The following is a 17,775-nucleotide window of genomic DNA, read 5'->3' as shown; positions in this document are numbered from 1 at the left end:
TACGCCGTTTCCGATCTATCCATTCAACTAATTTCAACCAGAAATTGATTAAAAGATTGATTAGGTGGCTTAGTTGCTGAACCAGTATTAATATAAAGGCGCTCTTATGTACCAGGAAAAGCACACACAAGACAAGGCTCTTTTTACACAGGCTAGTTACCTTATAAATAACTAACTGAAGACGTGGCATAGCTCGGGTATGCATTTGGTTGTTGTTGGGTCCGTCCACTTTTTCTAACCTTGACACTATTAGTCAGTCAATTACCAAGTTTGTAGGTTTTGGGATCCTTGGAATCAATGTCAGAATGGAAGAAGTTTAAATTTTCCTGAAACCAAACAAATCTAATTGGCTATTTGTGGCTCCGCCCCATTTTCTGAATTTGAAACCCAGTCACTCAATGACCGACTGAAGCAGGCATGAGGCCTCTGCCATTAGCAGTGTGAGAATGGCAGCAATTTGAATATTCCCCTTAAAAATCAATAGGTGTATTTTGATTGGCTGTTGTAGGCTCCAACTTGACTGAATATTAACCTCCCTGGCGGTAAGCCCGTGCTGAGCACGGGCTATGCCGCCGGGAGGCACCGCTCAGGCCCCGCTGGGCCGTTTTGCATAATTATTTTTTTGCTACACGCAGCTAGCACTTTGCTAGCTGCGTGTAGCATCCGATCGCCGCCGCTATTCGTCGCGCCGCGGCCGCCCCCCTCAGACCCCGTGCGCTGCCTGGCCAATCAGTGCCAGACAGCGCTGTGGGGTGGATGGGAGTCCCCTTTGACGTCACGACGACGATGACGTCATCCCGCCCGTCGCCATGGCGACGGGGGAAGCCCTTCAGGAGATCCCGTTCTTTGAACGGGATCTCCTGATCTCTGACGGCGATCGGGGCTGGGGGGATGCCGCTGAGCAGACTTTGTCTCGCTACATGAATTTTTTTTTTTTTTTTTTAAACACTACTTTGCTGCCCCCTGGCAGATTTTTTTAAACCGCCAGGAGGGTTAATCCCAGTCACCCAGTGACCAATTGTGCCAAGATTGAGAACCGTGCCATTAACTGTGTAAGAAGGGCTGCAGTTTATATTTTTCCATCTAAAATGAATGGCTGAAATTTGATTGGCTGTTTTATGCTCCACCCACTTCCCCTGAATTTTCACTCTTGGTCACCAAGTGACCAATTATGCCAAGTTTGGGGACTCTGGCTTTATTACTGTGAGAATGGCAGTTTTAAATGTTCCTATACACAGGTCTGATTTTTTACATATGTATAGATGGCAATCCATTACCTGATCTCAGTTATGGTGGCTGTATATATAGCTCCAAACTCCAAGCTGAATTCTTGCTGCAACAGAGAAAACACATTGGTATGCAGAAAAAAGGCACAGTATTTTCAGTAAGTGCAGCATTACATTAAATAATGGGCTTACATCATCTCTGCAGATTTCACTAATGAATTCCCTGGCTTCGTGCATAGCACTGGGCGTTGGGGCAAAAACAGAAAATACTTCTTCATCTACCTGATTCACTGTTACACCTGAAAGAAGAAACAATGCAATGGGTATAAGAAAACTAATGAAGGATATGAACTTAAAAGTGTAATGTTTGTTTATGGGAACTGTAGCAGAAAAAAACTTTTTCAAAGAAAACCTGTAGTGGAAATAAGTGCCCCAAATGCTGCTGAAAACAAAGAAAACCCTGAGAATCGCCGATGAAGAGATGGACTGGCCCAAAACCTGTCGGTTCTGTCAGATTTTAACTGCCCACTTTTTTCACGATAGTGGTCCTTTCACTACTCAAAGACCGGGTAACGCCCATGGGCATGACAGCGGCAGCAGCCCCAGGACCGCCTAACGCCAATTGACGTCAAGTCCGGGGGCTGCAGTTTGCAGGAGATTGCGCGCGTATCTCCTGCTTGGGGGGCCGCTCGCAAGACTGTTAGTACAGCGCTGCGATCAGCAGCAGCGTTGTATTGAGGACAGTTGTACTGGGGACAGCCGTGCGACACGGCTGTCCCCCCAGGGGACAAGAGAGCGATCGGCTTTCATAGGCTGAAGCCTATGACAGCTGATCGCGTCATTGGCTGGCTTGTGGGAGGGAGGGAGCAGGGGGACAGTAAATACAAGAGCAACACAATTTATTAAAAACAACAACATAAATCTTTATATTAAAAACAAACACGGGGGGGAGGGGGGTGGGGAGGGGGGTGGGTGGGCAATCACTTGTGTGCTGAGTTGTACGGGCCTGCAGCTATGCCTTAAAGCTGCAGTGGCCCATTTAGTTAAAATTGCCCTGATCCTTAGGGGGGGTTTACAACTGCAGTCCTCAAGTGGTTAAGTGTGTAACCAGCATAAGAACTCCCAGGAGATACTTACCTCAGGAGGGGGAAGCCTCTGCATCCTAATGAGGCTTCCTCCATCCTCCTCTGTCCCAGCGATCCAGCTCTGGGAGCCCTCGAACACTGGGGAGGCAAATATCTGCCTACCATGATCCTGCGCAGATGCAGCAGTGGCTTTCTAATCGGGCGCAGGCGGATATAGTAGAGCCTGATTGGGTCCACTCTACTGTGCAGGGGACTCACGGACCCGATCAGGCTTGGCTATTTCCGCCTGAGCCTGATGAAAAGTCGCTACTGCGCTGCAGCCGGACAAGGTGAATACAGCCGACATCCTTGTGGTTTCGGGAGCTTCCAGCACTGGGTCGCCGGGATGGAGGAGGATGCTAATGAGGCTTCCCCCTCCCGAGGTAAGTATCCCCCAGGAGGGGTTTTCTTCTCTTGCTACAGTTTTTCTTCACTGGAGGATTAGAGACGAGGATTGCCAGCTGAGGGAGATTCTTTCTATAAGGCTTAAACATGTTATTTCTCTAGCCCTCAAATTTTTAACATAGAAAAGCAAAGGACCTTCCTTAGGACGAAGCAAGTCTTCTCAGTGCACAGCAACTTAATTGGGCGGCGCTATAGCTACAATGCTATAGTCCGCGGCCCGCGCATGGGTAATTTTTCTCTCTCCAAAGTTGCTGCAATCTGGAGTGGGAAAAGTATTTAACGCCACCAGGATTTTTTTTTTCGTTTTGCTTTACCAGGAAATTAAGCGCCATCAGGGTGAGCCGTCACTCGGCTCACCCTGCGCCCAACTCACAGGCGGCGTTACAATACATATGCCCTGGGAAAAATACTTATCCGTTTCTGTATACTTGCAGCCTCTTTTATATGCTTGTAATAAGTAAAGTCCCTTAGCGATATCGAAAGCTGCACTTACGATCCTTTTCCAGGTCTAACCACCACCGCATTACCCAATCAGTGGCTTGTTGGCCACAAGGATGTAATTGGCAGATGGCAGCAGCTTGTGCACTATATTAACGTGCTGTTTGGTAGTTAAGAGGTTATGACATATGACCAGAACTTTGGTAAAGCACACAATGTAAAAAACAGATGCAGTTTAGCACTTACCGGTTTCAGCTTGGAGTTTCTTTAAATTATAGCCACCGGGACCAACAAATCTTGTCCGTTTGGATAAAGGAACTTGAATATTTTCTAAGCCCATAAAACAAGAGAGAGTGATACAGAAAAGGAAGAAACACAAGAAAGAAAGGAATCATTGTGGTATTTTTATATTTTGCTTACAGACTGCGAATCATGGTTGCATGATAGATAATACCACCACCTTGCAGCACTGTGGGCCCAGGGTTGATTGTTGGTTAGGAAAATGTTGGTGTATAGTATTATTAATCCTGAAAACTTCCGGAATATAATATGGGGAATATTGCAGGTTACTGTCAGGAAGAGGGACATCTCTGCTACCTTTCAAAACTTTGCTACTAAAGGTGGACATGAGGACAACATCAGCAACATCACCACAACCACAAGGAGTAGGGACAGGTGGTGTAGTGGCTAGCACTCTAACCTTCCAGCAATATAGGCAGAGGTATAAATAATGGCCAGGACACTGTGTGCATGGAGTTTCTATGTTCTCCATGCGTTGGTATGGGTTCCATAACATCATGGGTGTTCAGAAACTGTGTGATGCTATTTAATAGTATACCATAACCCCAAAGCAGCAAACATAGCCAACTATGACCATTAAATAATAAATGCAGCAACAGTTACCCCAGACACCAGAAAATAAACGCAATGTGGGCAACATGTCAGCAGAAAATAAACGCAATGTGAGCAACATGTCAGCAGAAAATAAACGCAATGTGGGCACATTTCAGCAGAAAATAAACGCAATCTGGGTACATTTCAGCACAAAATAAACGCAATCTGGGCACATTTCAGTACAGAATAAATGCAATCTGGGCACATTTCACCTGGAAAAAAAAGAATTTACTCACCTGGCAGAAGTCTCCTCTGGCACGCAGCTCCCCCGGACGATTCTCCTGCAGCACATCTCCCACACTGACAGGCAGAGCAGGGCTAAGGCAAGATGGCGCCCGAAGCCCTGTACTGGAGACACAAATAGTCTCCAGTATAGGGCTTCGGCAGCCATCTGCCCGTAGCCCTTCTCGCCTGCCGGTGTCGGAACACCGGAAGACACTAAGGAGGCTGGAGCGGGGCTGCGGGCAATGAATTGGTACGGCGTCTATACAAGGAGTGCAGAATTAGTAGGCAAGTTGTATTTTTGAGGAATAATTTTATTATTGAACAACAACCATGTTCTCAATGAACCCAAAAAACTCATTAATATCAAAGCTGAATATTTTTGAAAGTAGTTTTTAGTTTGTTTTTAGTTTTAGCTATTTTAGGGGGATATCTGTGTGTGCAGGCGACTATCACTGTGCATAATTATTAGGCAACTTAACAAAAAACAAATATATACCCATTTCAATTATTTATTTTTACCAGTGAAACCAATATAACATATCAACATTCACAAATATACATTTCTGACATTCAAAAACAAAACAAAAACAAATCAGTGACCAGTATAGCCACCTTTCTTTGCAAGGACACTCAAAAGCCTGCCATCCATGGATTCTGTCAGTGTTTTGATCTGTTCACCATCAACATTGCGTGCAGCAGCAACCACAGCCTCCCTGACACTGTTCAGAGATGTGTACTGTTTTCCCTCCTTGTAAATCTCACATTTTATGATGAACCACAGGTTCTCAATGGGGTTCAGATCTGGTGAACAAGGAGGCCATGTCATTAGTTTTTCTTCTTTTATACCCTTTCTTGCCAGCCACGCTGTGGAGTACGTGGATGCGTGTAATGGAGCATTGTCCTGCATGAAAATCATGTTTTTCTTGAAGGATGCAGACTTCTTCCTGTACCACTGCTTGAAGAAGGTGTCTTCCAGAAACTGGCAGTGGGACTGGGAGTTGAGCTTGACTCCATCCTCAACCCGAAAATACCCCACAAGCTCATCTTTGATGATACCAGCCCAAACCAGTACTCCACTTCCACCTTGCTGGCGTCTGAGTCGGACTGGAGCTCTCTGCCCTTTACCAATCCAGCCACGGGCCCATCCATCTGGCCCATCAAGACTCACTCTCATTTCATCAGTCCATACAACCTTAGAAAAATCAGTCTTGAGATATTTCTTGGCCCAGTGTTGATGTTTCACCTTGTGTGTCTTGTTCAGTGGTGGTCGTCTTTCAGCCTTTCTTACCTTGGCCATGTCTCTGAGTATTGCACACCTTGTGCTTTTGGGCACTCCAGTGAAGTTGCAGCTCTGAAATATGGCCAAACTGGTGGCAAGTGGCATCTTGGCAGCTGCACGCTTGACTTTTCTCAGTTCATGGGCAGTTATTTTGCGCCTTGGTTTTTCCACACGCTTCTTGCGACCCTGTTGACTATTTTGAATGAAACGCTTGATTGTTCGATGATCACGCTTCAGAAGCTTTGCAATTTTAAGAGTGCTGCATCCCTCTGCAAGATATCTCACTTTTTTTTACTTTTCTGAGCCTGTCAAGTCCTTCTTTTGACCCATTTTGCCAAAGGAAAGGAAGTTGCATAATAATTATGCACACCTGATATAGGGTGTTGATGTCATTAGACCACACCCCTTCTCATTACAGAGATGCACATCACCCAATATGCTTAATTGGTAGTAGGCTTTCGAGCCTATACAGCTTGGAGTAAGACAACATGCATAAAGAGAATGATGTGGTCAAAATACTCATTTGCCTAATAATTCTGCACTCCCTGTAGACACCGCTGCCAGTTCATGCAGATACGGTGGCCAGCGTCCTGAGGCTGGGACCTCATGCAGCCTGGGACAGCGCCCCCCGAAGGCGGGATGCGTCCCGGGCAATCCGGGACGTATGGTCACCGTACTTTGGTCCATCACAGAAATAGAAATTAGATTGTGAGCTCCTCTGAGGACAGCCATATATCTTGGTACACACACTTCAATTCTGAGAAAATGATACGTTCAGCTTTGCCAAGCTGCATATGTAGTAGCAGTCCCATTCGAAAGCAGAATGAGTTATGGTTTCTTACATGCAATTAAGCTGGATGCAGGAACAGGCACCATTATAAGGAATGATCATTTTGATTATCCACTGTGGTACATTTTCCTGTGGTTCCACCAATCTGGTGTATCTGATCATGTGTGCTAAATGCCCCAATGTTATGTACGTGGGAGAAACTGGACAAACTCTGCGCAAACGTATGAATGGACACAGGCACACTATTAAAGATACCAAATCTGGGCTCCCAGTTGCTACACACTTTCGGTCCAACGGACAACAGCATGGATGATCTTCGTGTCACTGCCCTGAAGGGTGGCTTCAAAACATCAAATGATCGATTAATAGCAGAAACAAAATTTATAAATTGGTTCAAGGCTGTGCAGAATGTTTTGAATAAGGACAACAACTTTCTATATTGGTATGAGACTGATAACATTTGAACTTTTCTCAGCCATTATAGCTGAACTTGTGAACTAAGAATTTACGATACCTCTGTGTCAGTCCAACTCCCAGGTATGTGAGCAGGGAGTAAACAAGGATTCTTATCTTGGCTTACAACCTCTAACCCCAGGTCGATGGTCTGTGTGAATTAAGGCATCTTAATGACATGTATTTATGCTTGAAAAAAATTATCTGTTTTCCCTTTTGATGTTGCATGTATATAAGCTGTCTGTACCACCAGTTTGCAAACTAACAGGATATAAGCCAGACGAAGGCTGCAAGGCCGAAAGCTTGCTTATTTTATTCATTTTCAGTTAGCCAATAAATGGTATCATCCTGATTTAAAACTTCTTGCTACACAATTTAAAGTGATGCTTTATTGACATGGGATGGGCAGCGAGATTAATTTAATTCAAAGTTGATGCAGGATTATCCAAATCTTCAAAGCAAGAAATTTAATGCAGCTTGAAAATAAACCAATTAACTTCCACCATGGCAAGGGTCAATGGATCCATTTTCAAACTGTATAAATTTGCATTGAAAATTAGCACAAACCTGCATCAACTCAAAAGGATTTGCATCTAAATGACCTATTTCATCTATTTGGGATGGATATGAAGGTCACCATATTCATGAGCTGTTAAAACCTTAGCCTCCTAAACTTCTAGCCATTAACCTAAAGTGCTTTTTGCCGTATAGGTTTACTATAGCAGTGGGATTAGCCATACTATGCCAGGGAAAAAAACACATATATAAATACTTGATCTACTTACATAACACATGTATTGTACTGTCCATGTTTTGATATCAGTGAATTTTATATAGTAAATGAAGAGAATTCTGTTCCTGGTGGGAACCATGTCTTTTGCCCACAGTTTAGGCTAAATCCTGATGTCATTTCTGCCCTTCACTTTTTTTTCTTTTCTCCTCCAATCACTGAGTCACCTCAGCCTTGCATGTAAACACAAGTGAGCAGTTAAGCAGCTACGCAGGGAAATAAATGGAAGAGGAGGAATATATTATAGATAAAAAGAACCCCCAGCATGAAACTTGCTACTGTTCTCCTCAGGTAAATTTATAGGGGCTTGCCAAGTCAGTTTCATGTAACATAGTTCCCGAACCCCCGTGAACGATGGCTTCCTGTGCGTAGCCTGTCCCCTCTCAGGCAAGTGCCATGGAACAACCCCAGCAAGTATATGAAAGGGACGAGGCTACGGTCCGGAAGCCGTTGCTCATGGGGTTCAGGGACTGCTTTCCAAGAAACAGAATTGGCAAGTCATAACTTTACCTGAGGAGAAAGTTTTTTTTTCACTCTGTATAGTCTCTTTAAAGTGGACCTGAACTCTTGCACAGGACAGAAGTCAAACATAGAGAAATGCACCCTGGTTGTATTTAGATAGTTTAGCCTGTTTAATCCCCCCACATCTGTGCCTAATTACAAGTTGTAATTTGATCCCTCAGCTGTGGCAGCTGACAGTCATGGCAGAGAGACTAATTGAAAAGTACAGGATGTTAAAAATATGTCTGCTTTCATGAAAGCAGGAAGTAGATACAGCACATACTGTATTTATTGCAGGAAATTTATCAGCCGTAACAAAAAAAAGCGATTTTCATTAAGGGCTGGTTCACATGGGCGTTTTTGTGGCGTTTAAGCGGCGTTTCAGACGCTGCGTTTTTTGGGATCTACCGCCGTCCCCATTCAAGTGAATGGGAGCGTTTAGAGCTGGCTTTTGCAGGCTTTCATAAAAGCCTGGCGGTAGATTCCAGCGTTGCGTCTAGTCTCGAAAGCAACATGTTGCTTTCAGATGCGGTAAACGCCAGGAAACAATAGCAGAGACCAGAACTGCTAGCCTTCAACGCTTCCCAAAAGCCTTCAAAAGTTTGCTTTTAAACGCTAGCATTTAAACGCTGGAGTTTGAACGCGGCGGCAAGCGAAAGCTCAGCAGACGCCCGTGTGAACCAGCCCTTAAGGTCATAATACTGTTGCGTATCTTTTAGAGCAGAGAAGAAGTTCTGAGTTCAGGTCCGCTTTAAGCTTCAGGAACAAACACAGACCATTGTCGGTGATGGTTATAGACTATGGTAATGGCGCACGTGTAGGTTTCACTTGTATATTACCTGTGACAGGACTGTTTTCTTTTTTTTTCTCTCTGGGTTTTGCAATCACTTTAGCCATGATTTGCAAAATGTCTTTTTTCGCCACTAGGAAAAACAAAAAAAAACATGTTGTAAAGAAAACCTAACATAACATCAGACATTAAACAGGTCTATGCTGTTCAACCGTAGCACAACTGTCACAAAAAAAAAGAAAAAAAAAAGGTTGGGAATGATTTTGTCCTCAATGATAATTATCTGCAGTTAGAATATGTGAGTCTCCTTTCAGAGGAGTTTCAACTTTTGTCCCTGTGGAATCTACAGAATCCACAGCATAGAGGCCAGTAAATGGAGCATGAAGCAAGCCTGGCGAATTGGGTGCTGCTACCGGCCACAATGCAATTTGCGCTTATTGAAGTTCAAAATGTGTAATTTGGGCGCCAGTGTCTGGATATAGTAATGCCTAGCGGCGGTTCTTCGGTAACAGGCGCTCAACTCTACCATAGCCGAGCGTCGTTTGACTTCAATGATTCGCTTTTGGGAACGGACATTCGGCTATAGGGTTCCGGTGCTTCTGCAATGGGCGCTCGGCTATAGTTAAGTCAAACATCAATCTTCTCCAGAGGTTCGCTTTCATTAATGGCCCACCCGGGAGGTTGTTCGTATTAGGCTCAGGTAGGGGAGACAAAGACAAGACAAATACCATTTATATTGCGCCTTTCTCCTGGCGGACTCGAAGCTGCAGCCACTAGGGTGCGCCCTACAGGCGCAGTAGCAGTGTTACTGAATAGTTGCTGGCTTACTGAACAGGAAAAGCCGATATTTGAACCTAGGTCTCCTATGTCAAAGGCAGAGCCCTTAAAGGGAACCAAGCATCACTATTTTTTCCTGGTTTCTAATAACTATAGGAGCTGCCATGTTCCCTCTTCATATATCCAAGGGAAGGTGTGAAGATTGCATCTGTGACTTCTGTTAACTCTTTGACGCACAGTGTCCTATCTCTCCTCCCCCCTGCTGATGAAAACTTTTTGTTTGCTCTGTTAATATGTGCAATAAAATAATTACATCAGTCATCTTCCTGAAACTTCTGTGGTCAGGCAGGCCTCCATAGTAGGCCAATATAATGTCCTCTGCTCAACTTTTAAATGTAAAAAAAAAAAAAAAAGGAAAAAAAGGGTTTTTGTTTTTTTTATTGATGAGGCACATTGATGGAATGCATTTTTAATGTGGTATTGAGATGTTGTGGATGTTAAAAATGGTGCTTGATACACTTTAACCATTACACAATTCAGCCACAGGGTTAATAGGAGGTTTAAGTTAGAGAAGGAGTTAGTAGAGTTTTGGTAACATTTCTGATATTTTACTATTCAAGACTAGAAAATCGTTTTATTGAGCTGTGGAAGAACATACGTACCACTTGCCTGCTGGATAGCCTCCATCACAATCTTTAAAGGTAATCCTGGGATTTTAATGTCTGCCTAAAAGAAAAGTGCCAGGTTTACTTACAATTTATAAATACAAGACCCACAACAAGCAAAGGACTGTGATATTACCTGCAGAGCAGTTATACCCTTGCTGGTACCGGCCATCTTAAAGTCCATGTCGCCGTTGTAATCTTCAATACCCTGAAAAGAATCAGTAATGAAAATCTTTTTTGTTATTTTTAATCAGAAAGCAGAATTACTTTCCAGTGGGTAGCAAGTGAAATTGTGCCAACCCACAGTTTACTGAGCACTTGGAAATGGAAAAATGTGTTTTTTGATTAAATGTGGGATTAAAGGATACCAGAGCCAAAGGAAACCAGCAAATGTTGTGGGTGGTGTGGTATAAATAGATACTTACCGCGCCTTCCGTTCCTCTCCATCACTCATAGTTATCCTATCCTGTTCTGGACATACTGCGCTGTGCATGTATGTAGTTTCTGCTCCCCTGTGCCTGTGCTCAATGATGTAACGGACGTCACGGAGCGTGGGCACAGGGGAGCAGAAAGGGACAGTATTTCTGGACCCGAGTCACCCAGGTGAGCGAGCTGAATGGGGATTAGTGTAGGAGAACGGCAAGTGACAGAGAGGAACGGAAGGCGTGGTAAGTATCTACTTATACCACACCACCCACAACATACGCTGGATTAACCAGAGTCCTTTTGCCCTGGAGTCCTTTAAAAGAAGCTTAAAGTGGATCCGAGATGAATTTTATGTGTTGTGATAATTAAGCCCCTTACACATGTATTATAATACAATTTGCCCCCTGTCACATGAGCCCTCAGTGGCTGACCGCACTTAGCCTTCTAAACGGTGCCAGCGCACAGATCGTGCGAACTCTGGTCGCAGTCAATGCGCAGGAACCGTTAAGAATTAGCCGCAGACAACTCCGAAGGGAGCCTGTGAGACACGGGTAATTACAACGTCACCTACTGGTTCAGAGTAAACTGCCACCACCGCGGTTACTATGGGACCGTGGGGCCCACTAACTGACTGACTAATCCTGCGAATAAAATGGTTAAACACACGATATTCTGTCTAGCCAACAACAAACAAACAGTAGCGTATCTTCAGAGACCCGGGATCATTTCTGTGTGTGCTGATAAGCAGGGTAGCGGAAAGTGAATGACTTGGAGAAAGTCGTTTATTCACGCAATATAAATAATTAATATATACAGACAATTATTAAAAATCACAATTATTAAGACAGTAATAGCCAGTATGAAAAATAAAAGAAGGGAGAAAAATACTTAGTTCCTGGAAAGATGTCCTTATTGTGGGAAGAATCATAAAGTTCTTGGTTTCAAAGTCCAGAGTTCAGACCAGGTGGATGCCAGCATATCCTCAAGCTGGCATCTGATGAGTGCAAGATGGTTCAGTGTGGAGGACACTGAGTTTGGGTCCTCAGCCATTCTTATGCCCCTGCTTCAGTAAGAGGGAGTGAGGGCGGGGAGCCATACACCCCCTTCAAAGATGAGATGAGCCCTCCCCTTGTACTGGGGCTAGAAATCATATCTACCCATATATGGGTTCTATCTCACGGAACCGTACAGGTCTGGGCAGATTTATTAACATTTTCAGGTCTGTCTCGATTTACCCAGCGCCCTGATACCAGACATGAGGGGTGGGACCCCTGTGGCATCATCAGGGCACTTTGAAACTGCCTAGCTGGCAGTCCTTACCTCCGAAGGTTCTGAAACTTCCTCAGAACCAGCACCGGGGCTCATGCTACACTTCCCCCATGTTTGGTGAAGCGGCCATCTCAGGAACCCCAGAAATATTACAGATCTGGGAAGTTATGGATTATGCCATGAGACTGAGGTTGTGTTCTAGCTGCTAACAGCTGACTTTTCCTTTGATCTTTAGCAGAGAGCAGAGTGTCCAGACCTCCCGTGGATTCGTAGCCTGCTTGGCTGCACCTAGGCATTCTTTGGTTAATTAACATCTCCATGAGATCAGCTAAGTGTCACCTGGTTCCCAGAGCCAAAAGGGAAATTGTGCCTTCCACAGGGAATATGTCCAAGCTAATTAACACCTTCCCCCCAGGCTGTCATTTCAGCTAAGACAGATTTCCCAGCTGTTCCTAAGCAGAGGGATACTGCACATCAGATCTTGGTTTTATTGATCTGAGGCGCAATCGATGCAGGAATCGAGTGCGATCGTTCTTTTCTTCACGGGCGGTTCCAGGACGCGCCTGCGTCCCCGCAATCGTCCGTGACACCCCCCAAAAGTTGTTTTTCTTCGTTTTTAATAACATTAACTCAGTTAATTTTAACCACCCCCCCCGCCATTCCACCGTCGCAACGTTCTAGCTTGCAAGTGCTTATGGGAGCAAATCATGGGAAGGGAGTTGCAGGCTCGTAAGAAAGAGGGGCGTGGCCAGCGAGCGGCTTCTTCAGATACTAAAAGTGAGCGGCATCAGGTTGTATCGCGCCAGCTTCATTATTATACTCGTAGGTGAAGGAAGCGTCGCTGGTCATACTCAGGGCGTCTTCATTCATATTCTATTCGCTGGTATAGGAAGAACTGGGTAGATGGATGTGCTGGGCAGATGGAGGCTGCAGGACACTTCGGCAGATGGATGTGCCATCAGAGGGGAGAAGGGATTTCACAGGCAAGGAGGAGGAGAGGGGCGGAGATGTATGCTAATAATTTAATGAGAAGAAGAATATGGCTGCCCTGATGAAGAAGAAACTATAAAACACTAATAAAGCTGTTTGCAATTGCATTTACTATGTAAACTGCATAAACTTTAATATGTGAAGACTAATTACTTGGCATAGTTTGTTTTTCATCTCGGATCCGCTTTAAGGACATTGATTCACTTTGCAGGAGGCTAGAGTTCCACTAAAGGCTCCCAGAAATAAAACACCTTCTGTAGTGGAAATGTCAGCACAAATATCAAGGCAAAAGTCATGAGAGGAAAAAGGAGGAAGTGGTGGGTAAACATTCCAGCTCACACACACAGAGCGTAACTGCATATGTAGGGCAAAGGTGTACGCTGTGTACACAGATCAGCAAGTTCACATCCTTCAGCTGATTTTAAGACGTGCTAATGTGAAACTGTAAATATTCACACATTTCAGTCTTGGTGGCTTCCTATACAGGGAAAACTGCTAAATAGAATACAGATGTCCCCAAAAAATCTGTACAGTCTCCTGCTGCCACCAAAGAAAACAACAAATAAATGCCCATGCAGAGATTTTTTTTTGGTGTCCCAGATGTTGTAGAGAGCCTTTTACTCCTCTCTTAGCCTATACATGGCATTCACCTGAGCCAAAATATGACTGAACTACCAGTGGCGTAGCTTAGGAGCTGTGGGCCCGATGCACGTTTTACATTGGGGCCCCCAAGCACTCTATATATAACAATTGATACGGCACACTAAAACCTGCTAAGGACAACCAAAGTGTCAGAGGTGCAAGAAGGGGATGCGAAACAGTTTGTTAATGATTATTACTATTCAAAGTATCTATAGAAATAATTACTATGAGTACAGGACCAAAAGAGACCTAATACTGAAGTTCAGGGAGGGCCCTACGGGGCCCCTCTGGCCCAAAGGCCCCAATGCGGTCGAAACCTCTACACCCCCTATTGCTACACCCCTGTGAACTACCACCAGTTCATTTTTTTTATTTAGCATTCATAGTGGTGAGATCTCGTGCAGCATTTTATGCAGTAATGCTAGGTACACAGGATACAGTTTTCTGACAGTTTTAATGTCAGATTAATTATTTCCAACAGGTCCAATCTGATTTCGGATCTATTTTCTCATCAATTTTCCGGAACGGAAAATTGATCGGAAATCAGATCGGACTTGTAGGAAATTATCAATCTGACAGTAAATCTGTCAGAAAATTGTATCATGTGTACCTAGCTAATCCCTGCCATTGTAACATGCCCCTAAAATACTCTAAGGCCAACTGAACTGGAGGTTTTTGGAAAATGGAAAGAAACTGGATTGCCTGGGGAAACCCCATGAAGACTTCGGAAGAATACAAATAGATTTGCGAACGCATCAATTTTGTCGCTATTTCAAAGGCCTTATTCCCATTGCGTTGCGTTTGCATTTTGTTCTTTTTGACGCAATTATGTCCGATTCCCGGCGCTTGGGTGGGCGTTGCTTTTCTGCTTAAAAGTGCTTTTCTAAGCACTCTTCCAGAGCGTTTTTTTAAGTCACTCCCTGACACAAGTCAGGAAGTGAACTCTTTGACCCAGAAAATAATAAATACAATGTATTTATTCTTAAAAACACGAATGCAATCGCCGCACAAAGGGATTTTGTGAGCGTTTGGCATTTTTCCTATACCTTCCATTGTGTCGGAATCGCCTCAAAAATGGTACAGGCACCGCTTTGCTGAGTGGATCGCAAACGAACCACTCCGATGTGAACTCTCTCATAGAGAATCATTGCACAAGCGCTTTCAGGGCGATTTTGAAAATCGCCAGCTCCTAAAAAAAAAAAAAAAATTCACAAAACACCTCCAGAGTGAACAAGCGCTAAGCAAGTAAAGGAAAAAAAAAAAAACGCAAAAAAAAAAAAAAAGGACGATTCCCCTATATGACAAGTAAGGGAGAAAAGCTGGCACACCCAATACAGTGCTTTACACATTTTGTATAAAAACAGCCAATGTTTCGGAACCACGTAAGGCCCCTTTATCAAGGCAAGGTTTGCTCGTAGGCAAAAATCAACAGTATAAAAAAGAAAGAACAAAATCAGGAACCGAACCTAGACATTTTTTTACCTACGAGCAAACCTTGCCTTGATAAAGGGGCCCTACATGGTTCTGAATCATTGGCTGTTTTTATACAAAACGAATAAAGAATTGTATTGGATGTGTCGGCTTTCTCCCTACACAGCACTACCCCTCCGTTCCTACTCCACCCTCCCCCTTATTTTGTACTATCCAAATGATGTGTATGTGTATTGCCTATACTATGTAAACCATCACTGAACCTGTCTTATGTTCAATAAAGCTAGTTCATAGTGCAGAACGTCAGTGAGCAAATCACTTCTAGTAAAAAAAATAATAGATACTGACCAATATATCCGTAAGTATGCGATAATCTTCAAGTTCTCCTCTCTCTGTATTGTATTTTGTAATTAATCCGACTGCGACACCAGCGACAGGAGCAGAAATCGGCACCCCTAAGCATTGCAAACACAAAACATGCATCATTACTGCTACAATAACTTTTGCGCTGGGTGCACTCTTATTGGATGCACATGTGTTTTCCGCTATGCAGAAATATTTTTGTGAAATGGCACATAATGTAAGCCTATGGACGGCACACAAATCACATTGGTGTGCGATTTCCAATCCGATTTTACGGGAGTTTTAAAAAAAAAAAAAAAAAATCACACAGCAACTTCCTTCTTCCCACATTCTGTAAACTATTCACATGTGATTTGCATCAATGATATCTTATGGGAAATGAAAATCGCATGCGATTTAATAGGGTTTTGAAAAAAATAAAAAGAGAATGTAATTTTTTCACTCGTTGAATGTAAAAACCGGAAACGCACAAAAAAGGCACTTAAAACGCAAAGGAGAAAACGCAAACTCAGGATAAACCACAGAAACGCACATCGCAGAAAATGCATTGTTTTCTGCACAGACAAGTGTTCTCCCAGCCTTAGGGCCCTTTTCCACTGCAAAACGCAAAACTAAACGCATGCATTGCATTTGTGTTTTTTGCAATATGTCTAGATATTTTGATGTGCATTTTTTGTACGTTTGAGTCTTTGCTGTGATTGGCTGAAAAAGTGTTGCCCTGATTTTTGAAAATAGATTAATTCCAGTGGTTAAATAAAATGATCAGTGCAAAGACAAGAAAAAAAAAACGCAAAAGCGTTTCTATACGTTTTTCATGCGTTCCTATACTTTACATTGAAGCGCGGACGCGACTAATTGCAGAAAATCAGAATGCAGAAGTAGAAAAGGCCACCCACGATTCTTATTTTAAACAGGCTGCACTTGTGAATCAGCAAACGCATGGGTTTTGAGTTTTTGCTAAAAACGCAGCTAGTGGAAAAGGGCTCTTAGACATATTTCGTCAGGCGTTTAATATATGTTGTCAAACTGAACGCCCCTAAAGGTTGGTGGCAGAGGCAGTAATAGGATGGAGCATAGAAAAATTTTAGCTGCCCAAGATCACTGCAGCAGCATTTAATCAGTTTTCAAAATTGCATATACAGTATGTGAAAGAAAATTAGCATAAAATCCACATCAACTGACAATAATTTGCTACAAGCTAATGGTCAAAATGTGGTCTACTTTAAGGCTGGTACATACTCAACATTAAAGAAAACCTGAGATGGGGATAAAAAAAAAAAAAAAAAACATACCTGGGGCATCCTCCAGGCTTATCGCTTCTTTGCCATCCCGGCGACAGGAGCACGATGGGCTAGTGCACGCGGCCGCAGGACTATGCCTGCACTGACTGAAGGATTTTTTCCAGGATCAGTTGGAACGAGGACGGCAATGGAGCGATAAGGGGTGTAGGGGTGTGTGTGTGTGTGTGTGTGTTCCCATCTCAGGAACACTTTAAAGTCAGCTGAGGTGGTCGATAGAGACCACCTCTACTAATAATTAAGAGCCCCCGGCCGCCGCCTGGCCATTGATCCGCCAGCTGGATCAACTCAGTCGAGCGATGGCCGACAACTTTGTTCTCCCCCGCATTGACATAGAATGCATCATCAACCTGCAGGCTAACCATGCACCTGTACAGCCTTGACCCAGCCAGCTCGCCCATGGGATGAGGTCCCAACCCCTTTCAGGCAACATCAGTTTAGCGGCTAGCCCATGTAATGGCCTTTAGGCTAAGCCGACTCTGCAAGAGGATAAGCAGCAGAGCTAGGGGCGGGGCTCCACAAAAGAACATTTTACACACTGGCTAAGGTCCTCTCATGCAAGTGACAACTTGCGGCGGTACAAATATCATTACCTGCATCCATCAAGGCCAGAGAGCCGCCACAAGCAGAAGCCATGGAAGAAGAGCCTAATATACAACAGAAGAACAATATATTACTAAATACGGTAATTGTTTTACATGAACTGGGGTGGACATAATGCATAAAATTACAGGTATTGGTCATTTCAAAAATAACTAAAATAAAAGTTCAGTACTGTTTTGCTGGTGGTATAGTTCAGTCACACAAATTTCATGGGATTAGACGATCAATAAGAAGATTCAGATTGGGTTTACACCTTTTTAAAATGTATAATCCACTGCAGCATTTATTTTTAATATTCTCTATACGGTCTATTGAATCATCTCACTAAATTGGGCTGTTAGAGTAATGCTGGTCACAGTTACATTTTATTGCAGTCTTCTTAAATGCATATCAGCT

General features: G+C 43.6%; 1 protein-coding gene across 2 annotated transcripts in view; it reads right to left on the bottom strand.

Moving 5' to 3' along the window:
• The window catches only part of PNPT1 (polyribonucleotide nucleotidyltransferase 1), a 120,485-nt gene that overhangs the window by 11,280 nt on the left and 91,430 nt on the right, over positions 1-17,775 (bottom strand). For both annotated transcript variants that reach the window (XM_068232424.1, XM_068232425.1), the window contains exons 18-25: positions 17,370-17,423; positions 15,464-15,570; positions 10,494-10,565; positions 10,355-10,418; positions 8,965-9,048; positions 3,440-3,523; positions 1,419-1,525; positions 1,278-1,333 (exon numbers count right to left, since the gene is read on the bottom strand). In XM_068232424.1, coding sequence (XP_068088525.1) covers positions 1,278-1,333; positions 1,419-1,525; positions 3,440-3,523; positions 8,965-9,048; positions 10,355-10,418; positions 10,494-10,565; positions 15,464-15,570; positions 17,370-17,423 — 628 coding nt within the window. The remainder of the gene's footprint in view (positions 1-1,277; positions 1,334-1,418; positions 1,526-3,439; positions 3,524-8,964; positions 9,049-10,354; positions 10,419-10,493; positions 10,566-15,463; positions 15,571-17,369; positions 17,424-17,775) is intronic.

The sequence above is a fragment of the Hyperolius riggenbachi genome, chromosome 4 (genome assembly GCF_040937935.1).
Source record: "Hyperolius riggenbachi isolate aHypRig1 chromosome 4, aHypRig1.pri, whole genome shotgun sequence".
NCBI classification, from domain to species: Eukaryota; Metazoa; Chordata; class Amphibia; order Anura; family Hyperoliidae; genus Hyperolius; species Hyperolius riggenbachi.
This window is presented reverse-complemented; position numbering and strand designations above follow the sequence as displayed.